This window comes from Acomys russatus, chromosome 3 (assembly GCF_903995435.1).
Source record: "Acomys russatus chromosome 3, mAcoRus1.1, whole genome shotgun sequence".
Lineage (NCBI taxonomy): Eukaryota > Metazoa > Chordata > Mammalia > Rodentia > Muridae > Acomys > Acomys russatus.
Genome location: NC_067139.1, coordinates 81,911,113 through 81,938,909, shown reverse-complemented (window position 1 = coordinate 81,938,909; position 27,797 = coordinate 81,911,113). Strand labels below are relative to the sequence as shown.

General features: G+C 45.3%; 2 protein-coding genes across 2 annotated transcripts; one reads left to right on the top strand and one right to left on the bottom strand.

Moving 5' to 3' along the window:
- Nucleotides 1-1,890: 1,890 nt before the first annotated feature.
- Nucleotides 1,891-13,735, top strand: Mettl3 (methyltransferase 3, N6-adenosine-methyltransferase complex catalytic subunit). The gene is made up of 11 exons (XM_051143055.1): nt 1,891-2,154; nt 7,946-8,163; nt 8,242-8,646; nt 9,864-10,039; nt 10,784-11,000; nt 11,207-11,394; nt 11,718-11,756; nt 11,913-12,021; nt 12,116-12,181; nt 12,680-12,792; nt 13,534-13,735. The coding sequence occupies exons 1-11, from the start codon at nt 2,055-2,057 to the stop codon at nt 13,643-13,645; spliced, it is 1,743 nt and encodes a 580-aa protein (XP_050999012.1). The 5' UTR covers nt 1,891-2,054; the 3' UTR covers nt 13,646-13,735.
- Nucleotides 13,736-14,917: 1,182 nt separating this feature from the next.
- Nucleotides 14,918-27,724, bottom strand: Tox4 (TOX high mobility group box family member 4). Its single transcript, XM_051143054.1, has 9 exons — nt 27,578-27,724; nt 27,336-27,404; nt 22,108-22,350; nt 21,150-21,410; nt 20,643-20,873; nt 17,879-17,959; nt 16,400-17,143; nt 15,889-16,052; nt 14,918-15,215 (listed from the first exon to the last, which is right to left on the bottom strand). Exons 1-9 carry the CDS (start codon nt 27,581-27,583, stop codon nt 15,155-15,157), a joined length of 1,860 nt encoding a protein of 619 aa, XP_050999011.1. The 5' UTR covers nt 27,584-27,724; the 3' UTR covers nt 14,918-15,154.
- Between the last annotated feature and the right edge of the window lie 73 nt (nt 27,725-27,797).

Genomic DNA, 27,797 nt, shown 5'->3' with positions numbered 1-27,797 from the left:
ATTTTATTAGTTTGTTGTTGTTGTTTGTTTTGTTTTTCAAGACAGGGTTTCTTTGTGTAGCCTTGGCTGTCCTAGACTTGCTTTGTAGACCAGGCTGGCCTCGAACTCAGTGATCCACCTGCCTCTGCCTCTGAGTGCTGGGATTAAAGGCGTGTGCCACCACACCTGGTTTATGTTATTAGTTTTTGCAATCAAACTGCTGTAGATAAGACCTTACATGTTTACTACAGTCTGGTACCTCTGTACAAATGAAAAATAATAGTTTAACATTGTTAGTCTGAGGCCAGTCTGGGCTACATATTTCAAGTCACATTCATATATATGTATGTGTGTGTGTGTGTGTGTGTGTGTGTGTGTGTGTGTGTATCTCCCAGTGGTAGAGCACTTATTCAGCATGTACAAATGCACAAGGCCAGGGCATTTAGGAAGTGCTACAGTGCCTGACCTCTAGTACCACACACAACACAAATATTTTATATAAAAAAATATTTAGCTATAATTTCTATATATTTCCGCAAGGTGTCTCTCTCTCTCTCTCTCTGTCTCTCTCTCTCTGTGTGTGTGTGTGTGTGTGTGTGTGTGTTAAGGTCCTTAAAAGAGTGGTGATCTCTGAGCTGGGAATACAGCTTAGTAGTAGATACTTGCTGAGCATTTACGAGGCTCAAGAACCAGGCCTCAGCATCACATACACACAAAAAAGTGATCTGATAACTAGAAGAGCCAAGATTTGTGAATGATTAGCTTCAGCAGTACTATCATACCCCAATAATGGAAATGTTTTACTTTAGCTCTTGTTTCTGGCTAGGTTTGCTAGCCTGCCAAGCCCCAGCCACCTACCGGTCTGTGCCTTTCTAACACTGAGATTACAACTGTCTAACCACGGGCTGGGGGAGATGGCTCAGTGATAAAGAACACTGTCAACTGTCGCAGAATTGAACTCAGGTTCAAGTCCCAGCACTGTCATTGCAGGTCACAACTGTCTGTAAATCCAGTTCACGAGGATGACTCCCTCTTCTGGCCTCTGAAGGCACTAGGTAGTGCACATACATACATGCAGGTAAACACTCATACACAAAAATAAATCTTTTTCAAAATTAAGGTGAAAAGAAAGTCCGCCACCACACACAGCTTTGCCTTAAATTTCCGTGGGTCGTGAGACTCTCAAAATCTCAAGCTCGCAGTTTACCGAGCTACTTTCCCATTACCTGCACATTTTGGGGTTTTTTGTTTGTTTGTTTTGTTTTCCTTTTGTTTTTGTTTTTCGAGACAGGGTTTCTCTGTGTAGCATTGACTGTCCTGGACTCGCTTTGTAGACGCTGGCCTCGAATTCACAGCGATCTGCCTGCCTCTGCCTCCTGAGTGCTGGGATTAAAGGCGTGCACCACCACCACCTGGTCTCCTTGCACATTTTAAAAGAGTGCTCCCTCGGGGTGCAAAGATGGATTTTCATTAAGGTGTTTATTTTAGAACATACTTGAAATCCCAGAACTCAGGATATTGAGGCAGGCAGATTGTAAGTTAGTGACTGGGCGGAGCCACATAGTAAAACTACATGTCTTTTCCCACACATAAAAAGAAAAAAGAAACCAATAACCTTTAATTTTGAACATCTGGGGCCTGAGGGGCACACATCTGTGGTATAGTGCTTGCTAGGATGTGCAAGGAGCAGAGTATACAATGAACAATCTGTTCACGCTCCATCCTGCCTACCTATTGGTCAACGACTCATACGTGTTCTAGTCGTCCTGTATCAATGTGTGGTCACATTGTCGGTACTTAAACAATCAACATGGCCGCCCTGCCAGGTACCAATATGGCAAACACAGCCTCAGTGCTACCGGAAGCACAAGAAAGAACTGCCTTAAGTTTTACATCAGCTGTTTCGCCAACACCGAAAGCTTGCCCTAGCGAAACCGGAAGTGGCTTTTCGTCTTGCCTCTTTATCCGGCTGGCCTTCGGGCGTCCTCGTGAGAATTGGATGTATCGTCGTTCTAGGCTTGGGAGGTGCTAGTCCGCCGCGCCTGATTCGAGCCGAGTCCGTGCAGGGGACGAGGATGTCGGACACGTGGAGCTCTATCCAGGCCCATAAGAAACAGCTGGACTCTCTGCGTGAGAGACTGCAGCGGCGGCGGAAGCAGGACTCTGGGCATTTGGGTGAGGTGCCGGGTGGTCGGGCGGGCTAGGGAGGGCGAGCGACCCCAGAAGAGAAAGACAGCCCGGGCTCTGCGCCCTTTCCGGAGTGACCATTTCTTGCAGTCTTCAGATATAGATAGCTGAACCCTTTGCCCACCTGCAGGAAGCTTGCACTGCCTCTTTCTCCTGGGCGTCTTTTTCCAGTTTACACCACGCCAACACGGAGCCCCACTTCTCTCTGGGTCCCACTCCAGTCCTGTCTGAGAACGGTGCCTCTTGTGAAGCCTCACCGTACCTTGTTGCAGTTAGCAAAACCCCCTTTTTGTTGTTTCCGTGGCTCTTCATTGTGCCTTAATTGTAGCGTTTGCTTTGTCACTGTCATTTCTTTACCACTATGGCGAGGAAACAATAACTGCTTCTGTATATCCCCACAGTGCCCGGTTCAGCATCCACAACAGTATCCTCACTAGGTAGGTGATGCCAAGTTAGTAGGGAAAGTGTTTACAAAGGTAGCCAAGAATAAAAAACACTTGGTTTTGGTCTTTACACACACACACACACACACACACACACACACACACACACACACACACACACACACACACACACCCACCCCCCCACCCCCCCTTGTGTGATAAAGTCAGAAAACTTGAAGGAACTTTAAGATTGTGGCGTCCTACCCTAAAATCCTTCCCCAGCACAAACTTGATTATTTAGGGAAAACCAGTTGCGAAGCTCTGCGAGAATACCGAATCCATGCCACGGGCTAACGAGCCGATGCTAATCAGTGCACACAACTCCCATCAGCAGATCTTAGTGAAATTAAGTGCACGTGCTCACTTTCTGCACCTGAATGTTCTGGCAAGATTCTCTCTGTAATTAGTAAGCATTTACTGCATATCTACACTATTCATAAGTGCGACAAAAATAAGTCCAGGTGAGAAGCAAAGACAATTAGAAGAAAGTGACACAAGAAAGCCCAGCATGGTGTCCCGTGCCTTTAATCCCAGCACTTGGGAGGCAGAGAAAGTAGTTCGAAGCCATCCTAGTCTATATAGTGAGTTGTGAGTTCCAGGACAACTAGGACTGCATAGAGAGACCCTATCTCAAAAAACAAAACAAAAACGCAAAGCAAATAAGTTAATAAAGTCAGATGCAGGATCATACATGTAGGATGCTGACTGAACGGGCCCGCAGCCATTACAGCGATAAAGGAACAAGAACTTGCATCCTCCGCGGAGCTGTCCAACTGGAGCTGCCACTTGAGTTTGGCCTTGATTTTTTAATTTTATGAGCCAATACAAAGTTTATCATGTCACATAATTTTAAAAAGATGGTAGGGCAGTATGGAGCACAAGTACAAAACAGGATCAGGGAATAATTAGAAACCAAGCTTTGGGGGATTTTTTTTTTTTTTTTTTTTTTTTTTTTTTTTTTTTTTGGCTCTGGGGGAGTTTTTTCCCTCACCATACAAACTAATTTCTCTGCCTGGTAAGTCTGGGTTTTCCCTGTTGATGTTTGCTTTATGTGTATATTCTGTGGGTATTTTACCTGCAAGGATGTCTGTGTATCACACACCTGATGCCGATCGGGCCAGAGGAGGATTCTTTCCACTTCATACCCCACTGCGACTGGAGTTCTAGAAGGCTGTGAGCTTCGTGTGTGTACTAGGAATCCATGGGACTCAAGCCCACGCCTTGTACAAGTTCATTCAGTGCTCTTAACTGCTGAGCCGTTTCTCCAGCCGTTTCTTGTATATCGACTTTAGGTAGACACGTGACTAAATTGGTTTTTAATCAATTTACCAAACACTTCAGCTACTGGACTTAAGTATCTTTTTACCTTTTGAAAACAGCCATTTAGGGGCTGTAGGGAGATGGCACACAGGTAAGAGCACTTGCTGCACCAGCATGAGGACCAGAGTTCAAATCCCCAGCATCGTACCCCCCCCCCCCTGGTTTTTTGAGACAGGGTTTCTCTGTGTAGCTTTGGCTGTCCTGGACTCACTTTGTAGACCAGGCTGGCCTCGAACTCACAGCGATCCACCTGCCTCTGCCTCCCAAGTGCGCTTCCACATCTGGCTCCAGCATGGTCTTTTAACTCCAAGCACTGTCAGCAGCAGAGACAAGGGTTGCGGGTTGCTGGCTACCAGCCTAGCTCTACAAATTCAATAAGGGACCCTGGTTCAAGCAAATAAGGCAGAGAGTAAATTCAGCATGCAACTGCAACATACACACACACACACAAATGCAAAAACATTTAGTAAAATATTCCTACTATATTTATTTGAATGTTTCTGAAAAATCTTGTATGTAAAAAATATGTAGAAAATTGTAGGCCTGATTGGGTAGCATATACCTGTATGTAGTCTTGCGCTAGAGACAAGAGAACCCTGAGTTCAAGGTCATCTTCAGGCATTTAGCCAGTCTTGGTACAGGAAAAGCACTTGTCTCAAAACCAAGAGATGGTGTCGTAGAGCACGCCTTTAATCCCAGAACTCTGGAGACAGAAGCAGGCAGATCTTTGTGAGTTTCAAGCCAGCCTGGTCTACAGAGTAGGCTCGAGTACAGCCAGGGATACATAGTAAGAAAGACCCTGTCTCAAAACAAAACACAAAAAACAATAACATTTTAATCACAAAAATAGAATGGGCATAACTGTCAGATTGCTTGTTTTGAGTTGCTAGATTTTGTGTTTTGTTCTGATAAACCTAATAGGAAAAAAGTTTGTTTAAAAAAAATGTGGTATCAGGTATCATTGCATATTTAAGTAAAATATCAATTTTAGCCATATTTGTGGCTTGAAAAGTAATATATGTTTCCACACAGAATTTGGGATAGACTACATTAAAAAGGATGTTCCCGAAGCTTTAATTAGAAGTTTGAAGTCATAGGAAATGCTTATTAATATAACATTTACTTACTTACATTTGTTTTGATCATAGACATCTTCCCCAAAGTACACTTATTAAATTGACAGAGACAAAAAAAAAAAAAAAACTACAAAATCAAGGTATAATAAGAATTTCCAGGTCGGGCAATGGTGGTACACACATTTAATCCCAGGCTGGCCAGGGCTACACAGAGAAACCTTGGCTCAAAAAACAAGAACAACAAAGTTGCTTAGAGAGGCCTTTGGTCTTTATTAACAAAATAAACATTTATGGAAACAGCATTATATTACACAGTGCTGGGCACATAATTTTGTTTTGTTTTTTTAATGTGTATGAGTGTTTTGCCTTCGTGTAGTTATGTGCACCATGTATGTGCCCACTGCCCTTCAGGGGCTTGGATCCCATGAAACTGAATTTACAAATGGTTGTGAGCTACCATGTAGGTCCTGGGAACCAAACCCCAGGCCCTCGGCAAGAACAGTAAGTGCTTTTAACCACCAACCCATCTCTTCAGCTCTGGGCACATATTTGAGTATAAATAGGGAAATGGTTAATACATGACTTAACATTTCGAAATCTACCTAACTAGCTGGGCATGGCATCACATGCCTGTACCCTAGCTGGGGCATAGAAAATTATAGGTTAGCTTGGGCTGAGTAGGCTTTGTCTCAGACAAACAAGGCCAGGCATTGATGGTTTATGCCTTTTTTGTTTGTTTTTTGAGACAGGGTTTCTCTGTGTAGACTTGGCCATCCTGGACTCACTTTGTAGACCAGGCTGGCCTTGAACTCACAGCGATCCGCCTGCCTCTGCCTCCCGAGTGCTGGGATTAAAGGCGTGCGCCACCACGCCCGGTTTATGCCTTTAATCTCAGTACTTGGGAGGGCAAGACAGCCGAGTTTGACGATACCCTGGACTGCATGTGGTTTTCGGGCCAGCTTGCACTAAATAGTAAGACCCTGTGAAAAACCAGACATCTCCATGACAAAGTCGTGATATACTTTGATTTAAAACTTACCTATATGAGGACAGGCATGGTAAGCACACGCCTTCAACCCCAGCACTTGGGAGGAACAGGCAGATGGATCTCTGGTCTACATAGTGAGTTCCAGGACAGCCAGAGCTACACCAACAAACAACAAAAACCTTACCTATATTTGTATAGCCTCTATCTAAAAAAATTTCCATTTTCTTAAGGGGAGGGTGTTACTGGGATTGTACCTAGGGTGTTTACATGCTGAGCAAGTACTTTACCACTAAGCTATATGCTAGCACTTATCTTTATTTATTTATATATTTAACTGGGTTTTGTTTTGAGACTAGGTCTCACCATGTAGTTTTGGCTGGCCTGGAACTTGCTATGTACACTAAAGTCACCTCAAACTCAGATCTGCCTGCCTCTGCCTTACTACTGGGATTAAAGACAATGTGCCAGTATGCCCAGCTGCCTTTTTAAATTTGTATTTTGAGTCAGGATTGCTAAACTGCCTAGGGCCTAGGCTTAGGCCATGAACTACTCTGTAGCCTAAACATTTTCTGAACTTGGAACCCTCCTGCCTCAGCCTCCTGAGGAGCTAGGCTTATAGGCCTGTCTCCCACAACGTCTCTACCACCCACTTTGGCATACTTTGAATCAAGAAAATGTACAACACTTAAACATTGTTGATGTAATCTGAATTCCTGTTTAAAATACCTTGTCTTTCCTTGTTGCAGTGCCTTTTATCATTATGTATATTTGCTTATTGAAAGCAAGCCTGAATAAGAAAGCTTAGGATTTGCTCCTAGTATGACTCTGTTTTAGCTTGCATTTACTAGGCTTGTAGGATCTCTGATTTCCGAGCATGTCTTAAACACCGGCAGTCCTCCTAAATAAAATATTTTTCTTACACTCCTGTAAGTATGCTACATAGTAATTTTTTTTTACATAGTAATTATTACTTACATTTTTGTATACATTAACTAAGGCCAGTTATTCTAACTCATCCAAACCTTGTAAGTGCTCCCATGACCTTTTCTTGTATAGTTGGTGGAGTAAGAGCGTGTAGGGGGGGGTGGGTACCATGGCACACGCCTGTGATCCCAGCACTTGGGGAGGCAGAGGCAGGTGGATCTCTGTGAGTTTGAGGCCAGCCTGGTCTACAAAGTCAGTCCAGGACAGCCAAGGCTACACAGAGAAACCCTGTCTCAAAAACAAACAGCTATGCAGTGGTGGCACACACATTTAATCCCAGCACTTGGGAGGCAGAGGCAGGTGGATCTCTGTCAGTTCGAGGCCAGCCTGGTCTACAAAGCAAGTCCAGGACAGTCAAGGCTACACCAAGAAACGCTGTTTTGAAAAACAAAACAAAACAAAAAACCAAAACCAAGCAAACAAACAGGCCTGGCAGTGGCACACACCTTTAATCCCAGCACTCAGGAGGCAGAGGCAGGCAAATCAATGTGAGGTTCAAAGCCAGCCTGGTCTACAAAGCAAGTCCAGGACAGCCAGGGCTACATAGAGAAACCCTGTCTTGAAAAAACAAACAAACAAACAAAAAACAAAATTAAAAAAAGCATACAGTGGAAATATGCTGGAACCCTCATTGTAGCCCAGGCTGTTAGCCAAGTATTCCAAGGGCCTAGTGTTTCTAAGTATGGCCACGATTCATTAAAAATTCAAAATCCATCCCTGGAAAAGACAGTCAGATCCCAGTTCTGATTATTGAAAGTATCCCTTTTTTAATTGGAAGGAGTGAGAGAAGGACAGCTGGCAGAGGCCTGTGAGCGGCCCATGCTGTTTTACTGTCTTAGGCTCAGTGAGGGCAGAGAAGCACGAAGAGCCTTTGACCCGGCAGGGAAGGGGATGTGCTTCCCAGTGAACCCAGGATTATTTTGGTGAAAAAACTGAGCCTTTTCACTTTATTTTTTTCTTATTTTTAGATCTGAGGAATCCAGAAGCAGCACTGTCCCCAACCTTCCGCAGTGATAGCCCAGTGCCCACTACACCTGCATCCAGTGGTCCTAAACCCAGCACAACGTCCGCAGTCCCTGAATTAGCTACAGACCCTGAGTTAGAGAAGAAGCTGCTACACCACCTCTCAGATCTGGCCCTAACTCTGCCCACCGATGCAGTATCCATCCGTCTTGCCATCTCTACGGTAATAACCTGGTAACATTGGAATCCATCACATATTTGCTGTTGTTTCAAGTAGTGTCTTATGCGCTTCTTTCTCTAGCCAGATGCACCTGCCACACAAGATGGCGTAGAAAGCCTGCTACAGAAATTTGCAGCCCAGGAGTTGATTGAGGTAAAGCGAGGTCTCCTGCAAGATGATGCACATCCCACCCTTGTAACTTATGCTGACCACTCCAAGCTCTCTGCCATGATGGGTGCTGTGGCAGAAAAGAAAGGCCCTGGAGAGGTAGCCGGGACCATCACAGGGCAGAAACGGCGCGCAGAACAGGACTCAACGACAGTGGCTGCCTTTGCCAGCTCTTTAGCATCTGGTCTGACCTCTTCAACATCAGAACCAGCTAAGGAGCCAGCTAAGAAATCAAGGAAGCACGCTGCCTCAGATGTTGATCTGGAGATAGAAAGTCTTTTGAACCAACAGTCAACTAAAGAACAGCAGAGCAAGAAGGTAGGGTCATGTGGAAATGCACAGTGTACTCTGAATTAGTTTTGGTTTGTTACCATTTGGACAGGAGTACAATTAAAATATAGAGCAGTGGTTCTCAACTGCATGGCCTACCCTCACCACCCCCAATGTCTGGATGTCTGGCAGTGTCTGGTTACATTGTCACAGCATGGGAGAGTACTGTTAGTACTGAGTGTAGATACAGGGTCTGGGCTACAGTGCATAGTAAGAACCCTAACACCCCCCCCCCCCCCCAAATAAAACTGTCCAGCCCAGAGCGGGGCATGGTGGTACGTGCCCCTTTATTTTTTATTTATTTAATGTATATAAGTGCTCTTATCTGCATGAAGTGCAGGCCAGAAGAGGGCATCAGATCACATTAAAGATGGCTGTGAGCCTCCATAAGGTTGCTGTTAATTGAACTCCTGAACTCTAGAAGAGTAGACAGTGTTCCCTAACCCCTGAGCCATCTCCCCAGCCCAGCACTCAGGGAGGCAGAGGCAGGCAGATCACTGTGAATTTGAAGCCAGCCTGGTCTATAGAATTGAGTTCAGAATAGCCAAGGCTACACAAAGAAACTGTTTAAAAAAACAAAAAAACAAAAAAAACCAAAAACCCTATCTAGCCAAAAACTATCAGCAGTGCCAGTGTGAGGAAGTCCTGATTTACAGAATCTGGAAGAACCGTCAGAAGAGGTTTCAGAGAAAAGAGAAATTAAAATAAATACAGGGAGATGAGTAGAGAATACTAAATGATACTTACTTGGACCCCGTTATGGAAATTGATGGATTTATCCGTATAGTGGTTCTGACTTGAACTGCACTGAGGTCTCACTTGGTCACAACGTCTAGGCTGGTTTTTGAAAGTCAGTTGGTGTTTGGTGAGGATAACTGGTGTTCTCCCTTACAGAATTAAGTACACTGAGCTAAACAATAGAACACCTGCACTGTGCCTTCCTCAGTACCCAGTCAATACAAATTAGCTTTTTTGAGGGAAAGTTATCCTCTCATAGGGAGTTAAGATCAGCTTACTGCTTAGCTGCAGACGCTAGGCTACAGCCTAGAATTCCATTCTAAGTGCTTGTGAAACATGAACCTACTGCAACTCCCCTACACGGTTAGTTCAGCTTATCAGACATTAATGTGAGGTAGACTTGTGGAGGCGGTTTACGGGCTAATTTATTTACCAGACCCTTAAAACCAAGGCTACTTCTGTCACAGGTCAGTCAGGAGATCCTAGAGCTATTAAATACCACAACAGCCAAGGAACAATCCATTGTTGAAAAGTTTCGATCTCGAGGTCGGGCCCAGGTGCAAGAATTTTGTGACTATGGGACCAAGGAAGAGTGCATGAAAGCCAGTGATGCCGACCGGCCTTGTCGCAAGCTGCACTTCAGGTCTCTTGGGAGAGAACGAGGTGGGGAGGGCTTTCTAGAAGCAGTATACTCTGCCTGTCTTTGGGATGGGCTCACTTGCAAATAAAGGACAATTTTCTATCAGGCATCTTTGTCCCTGAGCAGTAATGAAAGTTAGTCTGGGAGAAGAGTCCTTAGTCCTAGCAGAAACCAGGGACCTGCACTTAGGCCAGTGTTTTTTGTTTTGATTTAAAAATTCTTCTGCATCTTTTTGCCCCCAAGATTTTATTTATTTTGTGTATATGAATGCTCTTATCTGCTTGTAGTCCTGCAGGCTGGAAGAGAGCACCAGATCTCATTACAGATGGCTGTGAGACACCATGTGGTTCCCAGGAATTGAACTCAGGACCCCTGGAAGAGCAGATGCTGCTCTTAAGTGCTGAGCCATCTGTCCAGCCCCTAGGCCAGTGTTTTATTCTGATGTAACTAGCCAAGGTCCTTCCTGGACTAAATACTCTCTTGTAGTAAGGGAGTAGAAATTCTCCATTTTGTTTTTGAGACAGGGTTTCATAGCTCCGGCTGGCCTTTCTGCTCTACTGACCAGTGCTGTGGTTGTAGGCCTGACCTGAGCCACAGCACGCAGATCCAATCTTTATTCAAGAGAACTCAAGCTCTTTAGCTTAACATTATAGAAAATTGGGGAAGAGTAAGAAAATTTGCATTTGAATTGTAGGATCTGCTTCTAAGTGCCATCTTGATTCTGATTCCCTTTCTTTATTCTCCCAGACGAATTATCAATAAGCACACTGATGAGTCTCTGGGTGACTGCTCTTTCCTTAACACGTGTTTCCACATGGATACCTGCAAATATGTTCACTATGAAATCGATGCATGTATGGATTCTGAGGGTCCTGGCAGCAAGGAGCATACGCCAAGCCAGGAGCTGGCTCTCACACAGAGCGTAGGGGGTGACTCCAGTGTAGATCGCCTCTTCCCACCTCAGGTACCTACATGCCTGGACAGCCTGGGGAAACCCATTTCCAGCTGTAGACGTAAACCGAGTGGAGTGTCCGTACATCTAGAACACTAGGGAATAACTCTGCAGTCTGGCTTACTGATGGGAGTGGAATGGGAGAGGACACGAGTTCCAGGGCTTGGGACCACGAGTCTGTGAAAGAAGGAAAGCTGACTAAATACTGCCTCACGCAGTGGATCTGCTGTGACATCCGCTACCTGGACGTCAGCATCCTGGGCAAATTTGCAGTTGTGATGGCTGACCCACCTTGGGATATTCACATGGAGCTGCCATATGGGACCCTGACAGATGATGAGATGCGCAGGCTCAACATACCAGTACTGCAGGATGATGGCTTCCTCTTCCTCTGGGTCACAGGCAGGTAATACAATCACAGATATGTAGGGATGGACAAACAGAGTAGAGTGAGAACGGGGTGGGGAATACAACCCTGGGCTTTCTTAGGCTTTCGATTAAATGTGTCACTAACTTAGGATTCCTCCCCCTTCTATGGGGCTTGGCTACAGAAGAAATACTTGGGATTTTTTATTTCAGAACAATCAGGTCCTTCAGATTAGATGCTATTTCATCTTTCCATTGCCTCACTGGTGTTTCCCATGTGACTGTCTATACTACACGAGCTGTTTTGAAGGCAAAGTATGGCAATATGGGCAGACAGGTTGCTTAACCTTTACATCTTTCTAGGGCCATGGAATTGGGCAGAGAGTGTCTGAACCTCTGGGGGTAAGTAAATCGTGTTGCCTTCGTCAGAGGGGAGTGGACTGGAGAAGCAGAGCTGCATGTTCCCTTCTCTCTGTACCCGCCAGTCTCTGCCCCATGTCTAGCACTGAGCCTCCGCAGTGAGGCTGGTTAAAGCTCTAGTTCTCTCTGATGCTGCAGTTATGAGCGGGTGGATGAGATCATCTGGGTGAAGACGAACCAGCTGCAGCGCATCATAAGGACAGGCCGGACAGGTCACTGGCTGAACCATGGGAAGGAGCACTGCTTGGTGAGCAACAACACACCCAACCTAGTAAGAGGGACCATTTAAAGGTCCGAAAGCTGTGGTTTCATAAAGTAACCACGTTCTCTGTGATGAGCAGGTTGGTGTCAAAGGCAATCCCCAAGGCTTCAACCAGGGTCTGGACTGCGATGTGATTGTAGCTGAGGTATGTGTGCCCAGGCACCGAAAGCCTTCATATTTTCAATACAGTTATTCCTGTCAGGCATAATAAATTTTTTTCTCATTTCAATATCAGACAGGGCTAGAATTACAATCTGGAATAATTTTTTAAACATTTACTTTTTTTTTTTGTTTTGTTTTGGTTTTTCGAGACAGGGTTTCTCTGTGTAGCCTTGGCCATCCTGGACTCACTTTGTAGACCAGGCTGGCCTCGAACTCACAGTGATCCGCCTGCCTCTGCCTCCCTCGTGCTGGGATTAAAGGCGTGCACCACCACGCCTGGCTAAACATTTACTTTTATTTCCTATGTATTGGTGTGCTTTGCCTGCATGTCTGTGTGAGGGTGTCATGTACAGTTGTGAGGTGTCATGTGGGTGCTGGGGATTGAACCCGGGTCCTCTAGAAGAGCAGCCATATTGTTGAGCAGTCTCTCCAGCCCCACAATCTTGAATAACTTAAAGTAGCTTTAGTTTTTATTTTCTAGGTTCGTTCCACCAGTCACAAACCAGATGAAATATATGGCATGATTGAGAGATTGTCCCCTGGCACCCGCAAGATTGAGTTATTTGGACGACCACACAATGTGCAACCCAACTGGTAATATTACTAGAGAACAGGCTAGCCCCCAAGAACACAACTTCATAGTCAAAGACAACAGTCAATGCGTTGTATATATTCCTGATAGTCTACAAATGCGCTTTAAAGAACTTAGATTGCTTAAGCTTATATTAAAATCATTTACTGGAATCTACAACATTCAGATTATCTAAGGATTATTCCCTAGCAATGAGTCAGGCACTAATCCTCAGATATACAGATCCAGCTGCATCCTGTGGCATGAGACTGAGGCAGAAGGATTGCAAAGCTGAAGGTCTGCCTAGGCTATATAATAAATCTAATTTAGGGGGACAGGGAGAGAAATCTGGTAACTGATATAGCTGAGTGTTACGAGCATATATGTAAGACCCCCACATATTCAACCCCCAGTACCATCACCACCAAAGAAAGAAACAACCAACCCAGCGAACTTTAGTGTCTGCATCTGCAGCAGCTCTAAGTAGCCACGCTGCCCCATGGCTATGATCTGTTTAAACACTGACATGGGCTGGCCATAGTGGAATTTAGCCCTAGCACACAGGAGGCAGAGGTAGGCAGATCTGAATGACTTCCAGGTTAGCCTGTCTACATAGAGAGTCCCAGGACCTGAGACCTAAAGAAACAAAACCCGGCATGGCGGGTGACAGGAGTTATCACCAGAAAGTAGAACATGTAAGTATTTTAACAGTATTAGTCCCTTACAGGATTTTTGGCTTGCCTCCTTGTTTCCCCTTGTTTTAGGATTACTCTTGGAAACCAGCTGGATGGGATACACCTTCTAGACCCAGATGTGGTTGCCCGGTTTAAGCAAAGGTATCCGGATGGCATTATCTCTAAACCTAAGAATTTATAGAAGCACTTCCTTATAAAGCTAAGCATCCAGAGCCACAGCGTCCTCCACCAGTATTTAAATAAAAGTTTGTATTATAGTTGGGATTTTTTATGTGAATTCTGGCTTCACCACGTATCGTGTGTTCTTGTGCAACTCTTCTCCCAGTGTGCTAAGCCAAAGAGCAATGCTGGCTGCCCACCTACTTCATTAGCTGTAAGTGCTCAACCAACATATGGAGTGGCAGTAGCATAGCCACTGTTACACAGGGGCTCACAGCACTTACAATTAGTATACCATGAACAGGGCTACTTTGAATTTCACTTAGTTTCACCACCCTTTAAAGTTTTGCTTACTCTATGTGGCTTTGCTGGTTTATTCTGTAGCTTATTTCTAAGAGAAACAAGGTATCTTCAGCTAAAGAGCCGAGAATATAAAAGAATTGGGCTATGCACTATGTAAATGAATGCACATTTAAAAGATGCTTCATCAAACACAACTTCTTTACTTTGTAAAACCTCTTATTAGGGGGTATAGCGTTCTGCTTCTTACATGCAAAACTGGTAACCAAGTTGGTAACCGCGTTGGTAAAGTGAGTTTTGACTGCAGAAACAGTTGTAGAGAAAAAGAAGATACTCCTGGACGCTGTCATCCCCTCCAGCCCAAGTGCTAAGACCGAGACAGAGAGACAGAGAGAGTGTGTGTGAGTGTCTCTGTGTGTGTGTGTGCGTGCGTGCGTGCACGTGTCAGGGGGCCGGGGCGGGAATGTCCCCATGTCACGCTGGCTAGCCTGCCCCCTGCCCCCCAAGTCCTGTGAGTACAGGAGAATGCCAGCTGACTTGTAACTCAGAAACCCCCCTAACCACCTCCAAATGCTGGGTGAACGGCATTGGGCTGCCATGTTCTGCAAAGCCTTGGCCTCGTATACCCGAGGCCGGCCTTAACTTACTGGTGGGCCAAGGATGGCCTTCACCTCCTGCTCTTCCTGCCTGGGGATGGAATTCAGCTTAAAGCAAAGCCGTAACCCCAGCTATGCAAACCTTTGTTTTTAAAGCACTGTGTGGATTAGTAACAGTAGGTCCCTTTTAAAGGGAACCACTATTTTACTTTCAATCAGCATTTTCTTTCCTCTTTAGTTTGGGATTTAAACCCAGTGCACTTTACCGCTGAGCTGTGACCCTAAGGCTCTCTTACCCCAGGGCTGTTTCTTCCTAGGAACAGAGCTAATCACTTTCCCAATACATCTTAGGCAAGTTCTCTGGCAGTTTTACCAACGTTTCTTCTAACAACCTCCTATGATTTGTTTCCATATTCCCAACACCCTTCCCTGTGCTATTAATCTGGTAATTCTGCTTGCAGTTGAGAGTAAAAAGCAATCTAAATTACAGTAAATTTGCTCTGCTCAAGGAAGAAAAGGGAGGTGGGAGCACGGGTAAAGGTCAGGCACTACCAGAAACCCAGCTTGTGTTTCAAAAACAGGCTCTTGGACTCATATGCAGCAGATCCATCTTCAAGGTGTGGAGAAGAGGAAGGCTACTTCACAAACACCACGGAGTTTGGATTTCTAGAGGCCACCCAGGCCAAGAATACATCCCTAAGAAAGATAGACACAAACTTACTACAGCAAAACCACACCCAATTAATACCTTACATCTCCAAAGTATTACATCATCAAATAGCCTAGAGGTCAGCCACAGTGAGTGCTAGCAAACCCTTCTTGTGCAGGATACACAGGCCATTTCATAGTAATTCCTTGGGCTACTTTTGTAGAAGGGCAGTTTTCACTTGCTCCTCTCCACACATTTGGCATTTATTTGGCTACTTTCCCCTTACCTATGCCCTCCCCGCTTCCTTGGCAATGCTAACTGAAATCAGTCTTCAATTGACTCACATCCCCACCCTAAGCAACTGAAGAAAGTTTTCTTTCTTTCTTTCTTTCTTTTTTTTTTTTTTTTTTTTTTTTTTTTGCGACAGGATTTATCTGTGTAGCCTTGGCTATCCTGGACTTTATAGACCACGCTAGCCTCCAACTCCCACTGAGATCTATCTGCCTCTGCCTCCCAAATGTTGGGATTAAAGGCATGCACCACCACTGCCTGGTGGGCGAACAAGGCTTTTTTCTAGGAGCATCTCTAATCAGTTTTACATCCATCCACCTATTTGTGTCAAGTGGCTTTACCCAAGGTCAAACTGACTATCCACTGCAGTCGCCACGTACCCAACAGCAGCTGCGCTAACACTGGAGTTGCCAGCCCTGTTAGGCTCACCTGCAGTGCCTCACCACACACTCGCTGCTGCAGTACTCATTGTCCCAGTCCTTACTGGCAACAGGAGGGTTCTCACAGCCAGACCTCACACACCGAGGCTGCGGTGACAGGGTCCCAGGGGATCCGCTCACCAACTCAACATCCATCTGAGAAGGAGATGCGACCTTAGAACAGGGAGCAGGACAAGGATGGATTAGTGCTAGCTACCTAGTCAAAACATCTCCCATGCCAGGAGACAGGCGAGCTTTTGTTCCCTTTTATACTAAGCTTTACAGTTCTGCAAGCAGGAGGACATGGAGATGCTGAGAATTTTATTTGAACATAGCTTGTTATAAAGTGAGGCTGCCAATGCAGAGGCAGGACAATCAAATTCAAGGCTATCTTTGGTTACACAGCGAGTCCATGTGTCCTGGCCTACATAAGACCCTATCTCAAAACATAACAAAAAACCACCCGGCAGAATTGAGGTGGTTTTTGTTTGCTTTTTACGGAAAACAAAATACAGGCTTACATCAGGAACTACATCTGTGATCATTTCACAGATTGTCTCAGGAGAGGTCGCCTCTACTGTGTGGACTTCAGGGCTGCTGCTGCTAGGCTGCTCAGGACTGCTCTCTACGGTTGGAGGGAGCAGGGCCGTCTGCATTTTTAGGGTGGGTGGAGGCACAACCTTGCTCTGCAGAGGCGGTGGCTGCTGTTGTAAGTTGACCCTAACTTTCTGAGGTGGCGGCTGCTGCATGGCCTGAAGAGGCGGCGGCTGCTGCAGAATGGTGACTTGCTGTTGAGTTGGGGGCTGAGGCATCTGCTGCAATGGAGGAGGCTGTAGTCGGGGCGGAGGCAGTTGCATAGAAGCGGCAGCTGCCGCCGCTGCCTGCAGCACTGACCGGGTGACAATCTGAGCCTGCTGGCTGGGCTGGATAGTAGCTGTACTTGTTTGGCCTAGTTGCAGCCCACGGGACGTGACCACTGTGGCTGGGATAACAGTAACCATTCCTCCTTGAGACATGGTAATAGATGAGGGCAACATCTGTTTGGTAATAATCAATTTGGTAATATTGGGCTGACCTCCAGCCCCAGAGGACGCCTGGTTTGCCACGTAAGACGAAAGCGTGGAGTTAACCACAATGCAAGGGGACAGAGCAGGAGACTCTGTGGAGGCTGGTGCTGGAGATGCTGGGTCTGCAGTCGTCACAGGAGGTGGTGAAGGAGTCTGTGCCTGTGGCATGGGATCTAATTCCACTGTTTCCACAGTAGCCTAAAAAAGACCAAACAAAAAGGCAACAAGTAATTTACTCTACTGTAGCACATTCATTCTCATTACATCAAGAAAAGATATGGAAAAATAAGGAATTTGGGGTTTGTTTTTTTGATTATTTGTTTTCTTTTGAGACAGGGTTTCTCTGTGTAGCCCTGGCTGTCCTGGAACTCATTGTGTAGACCAGGCTGACCTGAAACTCAGAGATCCACCAGCCTCTGTCTGCTGAGGGCGGGGATTAAAGGTGTGAGCCACCATCACCTAGCAATAAGGACTTTCTTAAGTAAACACTGGAAATAATAAATTCAAAGACTATTTACAAAGTTTATGATATGAAATACTGGGGAAGCTCTAAATAAATTTAAACACTATGTAATAATAGGTTCTATGGGCCTATTTTTGTTTTCTGTGTATGTGTGTTTACCTGCACATATATGTACCATATGTTTGCTTCAGGAGGTCATACGAGGGCACTGGATCCTAAGGAACTGGAGTTACAAGTGGTCCTGAGCCACCATATGAGTGCTGGGAACAGAACTCAGGCCCTTCCCAAGAACAGCAGTGTTTTTAACTGCTGAGCCAATTCTCCAGCTTCTCCATGCATTTTTGGTTTTCTGTTTATGGTTGGTTTGTTTGTTTTTGGTGTGTGTGTATGATTTACCTATAACAACTAAAAACAAACAAACAAACAAAAACCCTAAGTGATTTTAAGGCATCCATTGATTGTGAACTTACCTGACACTCCTGGTTGTCTTTATAAGCAGCAAGCGCCTTGAGATACTCTTTCTTGGCAGCTTCAGTTTTCCGCTTGTATACCTACAGGAAACATGTTTCAAATGAACTGTACTCCTAAGAGAGACTGATAAGTCTATTGGTCATCAGGAACTCAGTCCAACCACTCATGGACGGCTCCTTTCAGTGAAAACACTTCTGAGGTGAATAGCAACCCATCCTCACTGCTATGTAAAAAAATAAAACCACCCCCAAATTGTTAAGACCAGTAGCTTACTTAGCCCAATACTGTCCAACTCAGAAACTTTTCCCTTAAGAAATGTGGTAAGGGGGCTGGAGAAATGGCTCAGAGGTTAAGGGCACTGACTGCTCCTCCTCCATAGGTCCTGAGTTCAATTCCCAGCAACCACATGGTGGCTCACAACCATCTGTAATGTGATCTGATGCCTTCTTCTGGCCTGCAGGTGTACATGCAGGCAGAGCACTGTATACATAATAATAAAATAAATCTTAAAACAAAAAACAAAAAACGTGGTAAGTTGTCAAAGATGACCACAAGAGTACCTACCTCTTGTGTACCCCTTGTTCCACCAAAAGCTGAAGGCTATTTTCTCTTCTACTGAATCTGGGCTATTTCTGTGACTTGTCTGATGATAAGAATGTACCCTACTACTTAAAACATGAGAGGCTGCTGGGTGTGGTGGCACATGCCTTTCTGTAATCACAGCACTCAGGAGGCAGAGGCAGGTGGATCTGTGAGTTCGAGGCCAGCCTGGTTTACAAAGCCAGTTCCAGGACAGCCAGGGCTATACAGAGAAACCTTGTCTTGAAAACAAACAAAAAACCCACAAGGGGCTACATGAAGGAGCAACCATACAACAATCAGCAGATGGGTGTAACTGCCAGCCATATCCTGTCATTTGGTTACAACTGCAAGAAGCCCAGGAAAAAAGGGCAGAAACATCAAACTAACCCAACAGGATGAAAGTAGTCACAAACAACTAAAATATGTCACATAACAAACTCAGCTTTGTTTAGGCGTTGAGGATTTGCTTTGACAGAAGATACAGGCATGTAGGGTGGCAGTAACTGCAGCTCTCTTCAGTTTACACGCCATGATGATTCACGTCCCTCCACCCCCACTGACACAACTCCCTTGAAACTTGCTACCGTCTGCCTCTACCTCCTGAGGGCTAGAACTACAGGCATATACTACCATGCCAGCTTCTTTTTCCTAAAGAGAAGGGGTGTGTGCCTAAATATGTTGTTGGCTCCAAATAGCTGGCGCCAGGGCACCTGCCGCCCCCTCCGCAGTGTGGCTGACAGCAAGCCCACACCACTATTACCAGTTGATTTTTTTTTTTCTTTTTGATTCAGTTTAAATTTAGGAAGACTTACACTTGATGAGATCATGAACAAAAATGTAACTGAAACTTTGAGGGACTGTTTCAACATGCAACTTACTAAGAAATAGCTTAAGTTTACCAATAGGGAAAACACAAGGTGTTGCAAAGTTAACATAAAAACTAAACAGTTGACGACAAAAGCGGAACTAGCCACTCTTACTGGATGTCATATGGCACTCAAGCCAAGTAAACTAAACTGTCCTGGCCCTGTCCTTTAGAAGCTTTATGGCCTTTACTAGGCGGAGAACCTCAGAGTTCACCTTTTGATTTTTTGGTTTTGTTTCTGATACAGAGTTTCTCTATGTAACAGCCCCAGCTATCCTGGAATTGACTTTATAGACCAGGCTGGCCCTGAACTCAGATCCACCTGCCACACCACCTGGCAGAATTCACCTTTAGTAAAAGGAGAATGATGGTGATTTTACAGCTTAGGAAAGATGCAGTGTTTCTATAATGAATTTTTGTCAGTTATTTATTTTGTGTGTACACGTGCATGTTTGGGGGTGTGAATGTACACAGGCTGTAGAAGCTCGCTGTTCCCTTTCACCATGAGGGGCACGGGGCTCAACCCCGGTCATCAGTGCCTTTACCCAGTGAGTTATCTTGCAGTTACCACTTACTGTTTCGTAATGGATTTCCTGGGCTGGAAATGTAGCTCAGTAGGAGAGCATACACTTAGCATATATAAAGCCTTGGGTTTGCTGCTCAGCTCAACAAAAATAATTAAGTTAAAAATGATAGTTTCTGAAACTTTTAAGAAAAAGAATATGTAAGCCAGGCAGTGGTGGTGCACACCTTTAATGCCAGCACTCCTGAGGCAGAGGCAAGCAGATCTCTGAGTTCAAGGCTAGCCTGGCCTACAAAGTGAGTTCCAGGATAGTCAGGACTACACGGAGAAGCCCTGCCTTGAAAACAAACAAACAAACCATTAACAAAGAACTGCCAGGCAGACGTGCAGCGGCTTGAATAAGAATGGCTCCACAGGGTCATATATTTGAATGCTTGGTCCTCAGGGAGGGGAGCGGCCTGAGGTGCACTGAGACAGTGGCCTTGTTGAAGGTAGTGCGTCACTGGAGATGGGCTTTGAGGTTTTAAAAGCCAAGCCAGGCACAGTGTCTCTCTCACACTGCTGCCTGCAGATCTGGATGCAGAACTCTCAGCTCCTTCTCCAGCACCATGTCTGCCTGTGTGCCGCCATGTCCCATAATGATAATGGACTAAGCCTCAAACTGTAAAGCAAGCCCCAACTAACTGCTTTCCTTATTGAAGAGTTGCCTTGGTCATGGTGTCTCTTCACAGCAACAGACACTAATATTCTGTCCACTTAAAAATGTAGAAAATGTTCTCTACCCTCTGTTCACCTGTTTTTGCTCCTCTCCAAGACTGTCCCACATGGAGGCCACAATCTTCGAAACCTCACCAAAGGTGGCATTGGGGTTCTGTCCCTTGATGGCAGCCTGAGTGTCACGGAAGAATAATGCGTATGCGGAGACTGGCTTCTGAGGTTCATTAGGGTCTTTCTTCTTCCTCTTCTTGGGAGCCTTTGGCTTTTTCCCTGTCTCCACTACCACTGCCTTCTGGCTGGGAAGTTGCTGTCAGGGAGGAAAATGGAGAGGATTAAAACATGGAGAAAGTACTGCGTCTGGAGACAAAACTAGGCCGCAGAGATGGCGTGGCAGTTAGGAGAGAAAGCAGCCACAGACGTGGCACTTAAGCTAAACATGGAAGCAGTGGTTTTGAAAGCCGAATGTGAGGATCACTAAGAACAGTGACTGAGAACAGAACCAAGTGAAGAAGACTGGGCTCCGCATGACAAGCATTCTGCCCTAGAACAACAGCACCATTGACTGAGGTGGGGAATGCCTTACCCTCCGGAAATCATCAACACCATCTTCATGAAGTGAATTTGTAGGTGAAGGAGTAGTTGAAAGACGATCCTCAGGAGACTGGGCAGGTGGCAAGATGGTGCCACCTCCTAAACTCAAACCAAGTTGAGAACTCAGTTCTGACTGATCAATTGTGGTCAACTGGCTGTGTCCCATTAAGCCAGACGTCATGTCTGTCATTGGTACATCAATTGTAACAGGTGGGTTGGCACTATACTGAGTTCCTATAGAATGGTCCAGGTCCTGAGAGAAGCAAGAAGGACTAATTAAACACTAATTATTAAAATACTGCGTCCCCCTCCTTATAAACCCTTGCTTACATAGACTACCATCAGGTGAAATCTCTGAGTTTGAGGCCAGCCTGATCTACATATGTGAGTTCTAAGTCAGATAGGGCTACATAGTTGAAACACTGTCTCAAAAACAAACAGAAAAGGACAAATAATTCATTTAGTATAATATGTGGGTAGTGACAAAATACAGCCTAAACCCCTTGTATTTCTAACATACTAGTTTTTACAGCTGTAACGCACAGGCAGTGAGGGCAGAGAAGGTGAAGTAGAGACAGACGTCTGCCATCACACACATGAGCTGGCGAGGTGACACTGATGGTGTGTTGGAAACCCTGAACACTTACGACATCTGAGTCTACAATTACTACTATATTTGATCAGCCCGTTTTTAATTAGTCAATGTGCCACTATTACAAAAAACAAAAGTCTTTTAAAAATACAAATCATTTTCATTTCAAAATATCCACATTAATATTGGATATTTTATAACTTAAAATTATTTTTTCAAGAAAATCTCACTCAGGTAAAATGAAGTCTTTGTTGTTGAATCTTTAGCTGTAAGAATAAGAAACAAGCACTAGGCAGGGTTAGCAGGGAACAGAGATGAACGTTTGTCCTCCTTAACCCATGACTATGTCACTTCTTACCATAGTCAGGCCCCCACTCAGGAGCCCCCCGCCTTGCTCCATCAAGCCATGGGTCATGCCCACAGGCATGTCCAATGTCTGGACCCCATACTGAGCTGAAAAGCTGCCATCCTGCGAAGAGGAGGGGTCTGCCAGGTCATCAAAGTGGCCAACCACATCTGAGACAGCCAGTGAGGGGTCAGAGTCCAAGGAGATAGGTGGGATTTCAAACTCCTCATCGCCCAAGCTTGGCGTATGGAAAGTCTGTAAGGCAAAAGGGGAAAGAATTAATAGGAAGAAGGGAAACTAAATAGTGCTGGAAAAGTGATGGTCGGTCTGCTTCTGTTTGACTCTATCCCACTTTGTAATGGACTCCATAGAACTCAGTTTGCAAATAAACCTTTTTAACCTTTAAATCGCTGGTCATGTGACACACCTGAGACTCCAACATCAATCACAATGTTAAATTACTTTCTCTTTTCAACATTTACTATCTTTATCTTAAATTATTTCTCCTATTCTAAAAGGTCAACACATTTAAGGGAACAGCCTACAATGTTTAACATCCACTCAGAAACCAACAGATACCCGTTATTTCACAATGGTGACATCTGAACTTTCAGACTTCAGAAACTCACTGCTGACCAACCACATTTTGTTTTTGTTTTTTATTATTTATTTATTAGTTTTTTTTTTTCAAGACAGGGTTTCTCTGTGTGGCCCTGACTGTCCTGGACTCACTTTGTAGACCAGACTGGCCTCAAACTCACAGCAATTCGCCTGCCTCTGCTTCCCAAGTGCTGGGATTACAGGCGTGTGCCACCCCCCCCAAAAAAAAAAAAAAGCGTGCACCACCACTGTCTGGTTGTTTTTGTTTTTTAAAGATTTATTTTATGTATACAAGTACTCTATCTGAACATACACCGGCAGGCCAGAAGAGGGCATCAGGTCACAGTACAGATGGTTGTGAGCCACCATGTGGTTTCTGGGAATTGAACTCAGGACCTTTGGAAGAGCAGACAGTGGTTTTTTGTTTGTTTGGTTTTGGTTTTGGTTTTTTTTTGAGACAGGGTTTCTCTGTGTAGCCTTGGCTGTCCTGGACTCGCTTTTGTAGACTGGCCTCAAACTGACAGAGATCCGCCTACCTCTGAGTGCTGGGATTAAAGGCGTTATGCAATGCCACTGTCCAGCCATTAGGTCGATTCTTTTTTTTTTTTTTTGGTTTTTCGAGACAAGGTTTCTCTGTGTAGCCCTGGCTATCCTGGACTCACGTTGTAGACCAGGCTGGCCTCGAACTCACAGCAATCCGCCTGCCTCTGCCTCCCGAGTGCTGGGATTAAAGGCGTGCGCCACCACGCCCGGCTCTAGGTCAATTCTTAAAGTGTTTTTGTTTTTTGTGACTGAGTGTTTCTCTGTGTAGCCTTGGCTGTCCTGGACTCACTTTGTAGACCAGGCTGGCCTCGAACTCACAGAGATCCACCTCTGCCTCCTGAGTGCTGGGATTAAAAGCGTGTGCCACTATGCCCAGCTGACAAGTCTCCTGACTGCTGGAATTACCCCGATTTTGAGTAGGATCATTATTCATAGAATGTATAGCAATGTCTAACCTAAGGTGCAGTTGACAGTTTCCTTGTGGTAGTAAAACACTAAAATCGAAGTATTTGGAGCTCTAAAGTTTTAAAAGTAATAAGCAAGAGGCTTTGTAGAAAGAACTGTTTCTGTGATCTTGAACTGGTTTTCCTTACCTATAAATATGGAGGTTATAGCCTGAACAGTGGTGCACTGATAATTTCTGCATGAGGCCAGGCTGGGTGTGGTAGCACACACTAACCTTAGTACTTCAGAGGCAACGCACTTCATCTAAGGTGTTCCTGGGCTCTGGGCTTTTTGAGGGAAGGGCCAGTTTGAGAAGGAAGGATGCCTGGGAGCTAGTGAGATGGCTCAGTGGGTAACGTACATGCGGCTAAGCCTAAGTAACAACTTGGGTTCAATCCCTGGGCCCCACAGGATTGGGGGACTACTCTCCATTCCTAATCCCCTGATTCAGGACAGGCATGTGAGAGAACATATACATAGTAAGTAAATAAAATGCAATGCACTTAAAAATAAAAACAAAGGATGCTTAAATATTGATTGAAGGGGTGGACAGGAGAGATGACTCAGCAATTAAGAACACTTGCTGCAAGTAGGGTGGTGGCGGGGATTGGGTTAGACACTGGGACTTCCTATTGGGACTCCCGGTAAGAAAGGTGTGGGAGGATGGGGAAATGGAAGGACCCAGAGGATCCTGGAACCCTAAAGAAGATCATCAAGGCTGGCAGACCTGGACCCACGGGGGTCTGCTCAAACTACTGTACCAGCCAAGGACAATGCATGCAGTAAACCTACACCCCCTATTCAGATCTAGCCAGTGGACAGCACATTCTCCACAGTTGTGAGGAGAGCAGGGACTAACTCTGACATGAACTATGGTGCCAGTATTTGACCACTTCCCCTTGGTGGGGAGGCCTGGTGGCACTCAGACGAAGGGTAAGCAGGCTACCAGGATGATAGGCTGTGATCATATAGGGGGGTCCCCTTATGTCACAGGCCTAGCAGAGGGGAACAGGGTGAAAGAGGGGGTGGGGGGACAGAAAGATACAAGTGAGGGGATAACAACTGAGATGTAATCTGAATAAATTAAAAAACAAAAACAATAAAGCTATTGTTGGTGTCCATCCCGTCCCATTCTTCCCACCCCATCCCGAATTTCTCTGTGTAGCTCTGGCTGTTCTGGAACTTCGCCCTTTTTTTTTTGTTTGTTTGGTTTTTTTTTGTTTTTTTTTTTTTTTGTTTTTCGAGACAGGGTTTCTCTGTGTAGCCTTGGCCATCCTGGACTCACTTTGTAGACCAGGCTGGCCTCGAACTCACAGCGATCCGCCTGCCTCTGCCTCCCGAGTGCTGGGATTAAAGGCGTGCGCCACCACGCCCGGCCACTGGAACTTCGCCCTTAAGATCAGACTGGCCTTGAACTCTCAGAGACCCAGCTGCCTCTGCCTCCTGAGTGCTGGGATTACAGGTGTGCGCCACCACCCGACAGCTATTATTCTTTTTGACAAATGAAACAAAAACTAACAAACTTGAAAAATTACTGTTCTTCAAAAAGGATTGCTTTAAAAAAGAAAATTCACCTACTTTTAAGTTATCTCCAACGGCTCAAAATAAGGCCAGAAACAACAAAACTCATACGTCCATTAACATAAAGGTTAAAAGCTAGGCATGGCGGTATACACCATCTCTCGCTCATATAATTAGCTTTTGCTTGTTCAATTTCATAAAAGAGACTGGTGGGATAAATTTGGAAAAAAAAAATTTTTTTTTGAGACAGAGTCAGAAGCTCTGGAACTCAAAGAGACACACCTACTTCTGCCTCGCAAGTGCTGAGATTAAAGGTATGCAGCACTGACCGGGCATGGTGGTGTATGACTTTAATCCCAGCACTTGGGAGGCAGACTCTACAAAGTGAGTCCAGGACAGCCAAGGCCACACAGAGAGACCCAGTCTCAGAACCACCACATCCCAAACGGTGTATAACATCAACCCAGCCTATAAATAAGGATACAATGAGTGTAGAAATAAACTTTCCTATAAATAAGAACAATGTGAGACCTACAGCACTCCAAACGATAAAATTAGACCATCGACAGAACTCAGAATAAAATCACCAAGTGCAAGACTGAATTTTCTTTCTAATTTTGCCACTCATTTGAGTCACACTTCCTTTTGCTTAGGAGAATATTCAATAGCAGTAAGTTAAAAACAAACAAACTAGCAGCCAGGAGTGGTGTTGCATGCCTTTGATCCCAGCACTCAATAGACAGGAACAGATGGATCTCTCAGTTCAAGGCCAGCGTGGTCTATATAATGAGTTCCAGGATAGCCAAAGCTACATGAAACCTTGTTTAACAAAACAAAACAAAACCACACACCTTTAATCCCAACACTTGGGAGGCAGAGACAGGCAGATCTCTCTGAGTTTGAGGACAGCCTGGTCTTACAAAATGAGTCCAAGACAGCCAGGACTACAAGAGAAACCCTGTCTCGAAAAAACAAAACAAAACAAAAAGCAAACTACTATTCACTGTCAATCTATCAACCATAAAAATGTTAGGATTTATTATAGGATAAACCCAAACAACAGCAATCAACAACTACTTTTGGTGCATAAATAAAACAAAACAAAAACCCACACAAATGATTCATACCACTTTATGTGTGCAAGGGGGAAGGGGGCGTAATAATCTTCAAGAGACGGTGCAAGTCTCAAGATCTCAAAAACTGGGATATTTTCATACACCATACCTTTCACTTTTGCTTTGTCTAAATCAGTGTAATGCTTATAGTAGGAAAATTTGTCAACCAAAAGTTTTCTGGAATATTTTAGATTGGTGGCTTTCAACCTTCCTAATGCTGCCTGCAACCCTTTAATAGTTCCTCATGTTATGGTTCCTCCAGCCGTAAAATTTTTTCTTTGCTTCTTCATCACTAATTTTGCTCCTGTTATGAATCATGATATAAATATCTGTGTTTTCCCGATGGTCTTAGGTGACCCTGCTTAAGGCCATAGGGCCTCCAACAACCATTATTTCTACTTCACACCATCTTTAAAAAGCAAAACAAAATAAAACCTATTATTAGTCATTTTTTACAACCATGACCCAAAGGATAACCTGCTCAGTTTGTAACCACCTGACAAGCAGGCACACTCTACTTTTATAGTCTCTGGCAGATATTCTTTCCCTCTGTCCTTCATTAGCAAAGCACGCAGAAGTCACCCTGATACAAGTAAACACTTTTATCAGAGAAGACACTTCCAACGAAAAAGACCCCTACAGAGTTCAAGAATTAACAACTGTCCGAGGTTAGCCCCTGTTAGATAAACTACCTTATCTCTATTTTTTTTAGACAAAGTTTTTTGATGTCTCCCAAGATTGTTGAAGTTATTTCACCAACCAACGGAGACAATTCCACTCGTCTTCCCACTCAGAACAGAAAGAACTCTTTCCTTAAATAGGCCGTCTCTTCGGCATCCTACTTTTCGGATGACAACCGTTTCCCTTTCTTCACTCCCCTCTACCCCCGACAGTCTTTAGAGGCGCTGGAAACCTGAGCCACCATCCTCCCCAGCTTCCGCCCGTCCCGGCGCTCTCCCTCCCCCCGTCCCCCCGGAGGCCCCCCGAGGAGGCCCAGCGTCCGCAGCTTTTGCTCACCTCGGCCCCTGACAGGAAGGGGTGCGAGGGCCCAGTGATCGTCAGGTAATTGTCATTTCCTCCGGGAAACTGCAGAGCAAAAGAAAGCAGCGAGGATAAGAGATCGGAGCAGGGGCGCGCTGAGACCCCAGCCCTCCCAGCACCCTCTCGCTCCACCCAGCTCTGCATCCCAGCTTCGGCTTCCACCACCGAGTCGGCCGCGCTCCCGCGTCAGCCGCCCCCCGAAGACCCCCAGCGCCTACCTCCATCTTCACGGACACCACTACCACCGTCTCAGCGTCCGCATAGCTCCCACCGCCCCCGCCGGGTTCCGAGCGCGTCACTTCCTCAAGGAGCAGCGTCGCTCTCCGCTGATTGGACGCAGTCCCGGCCGCAACCAGTCGCGATCCGAGCTACCCGGGGGCTCGCTGTCGCCCCCTGGAGCTTGGTGGGATAATGGCATGTAGAAGAGCGCGGGGCGGC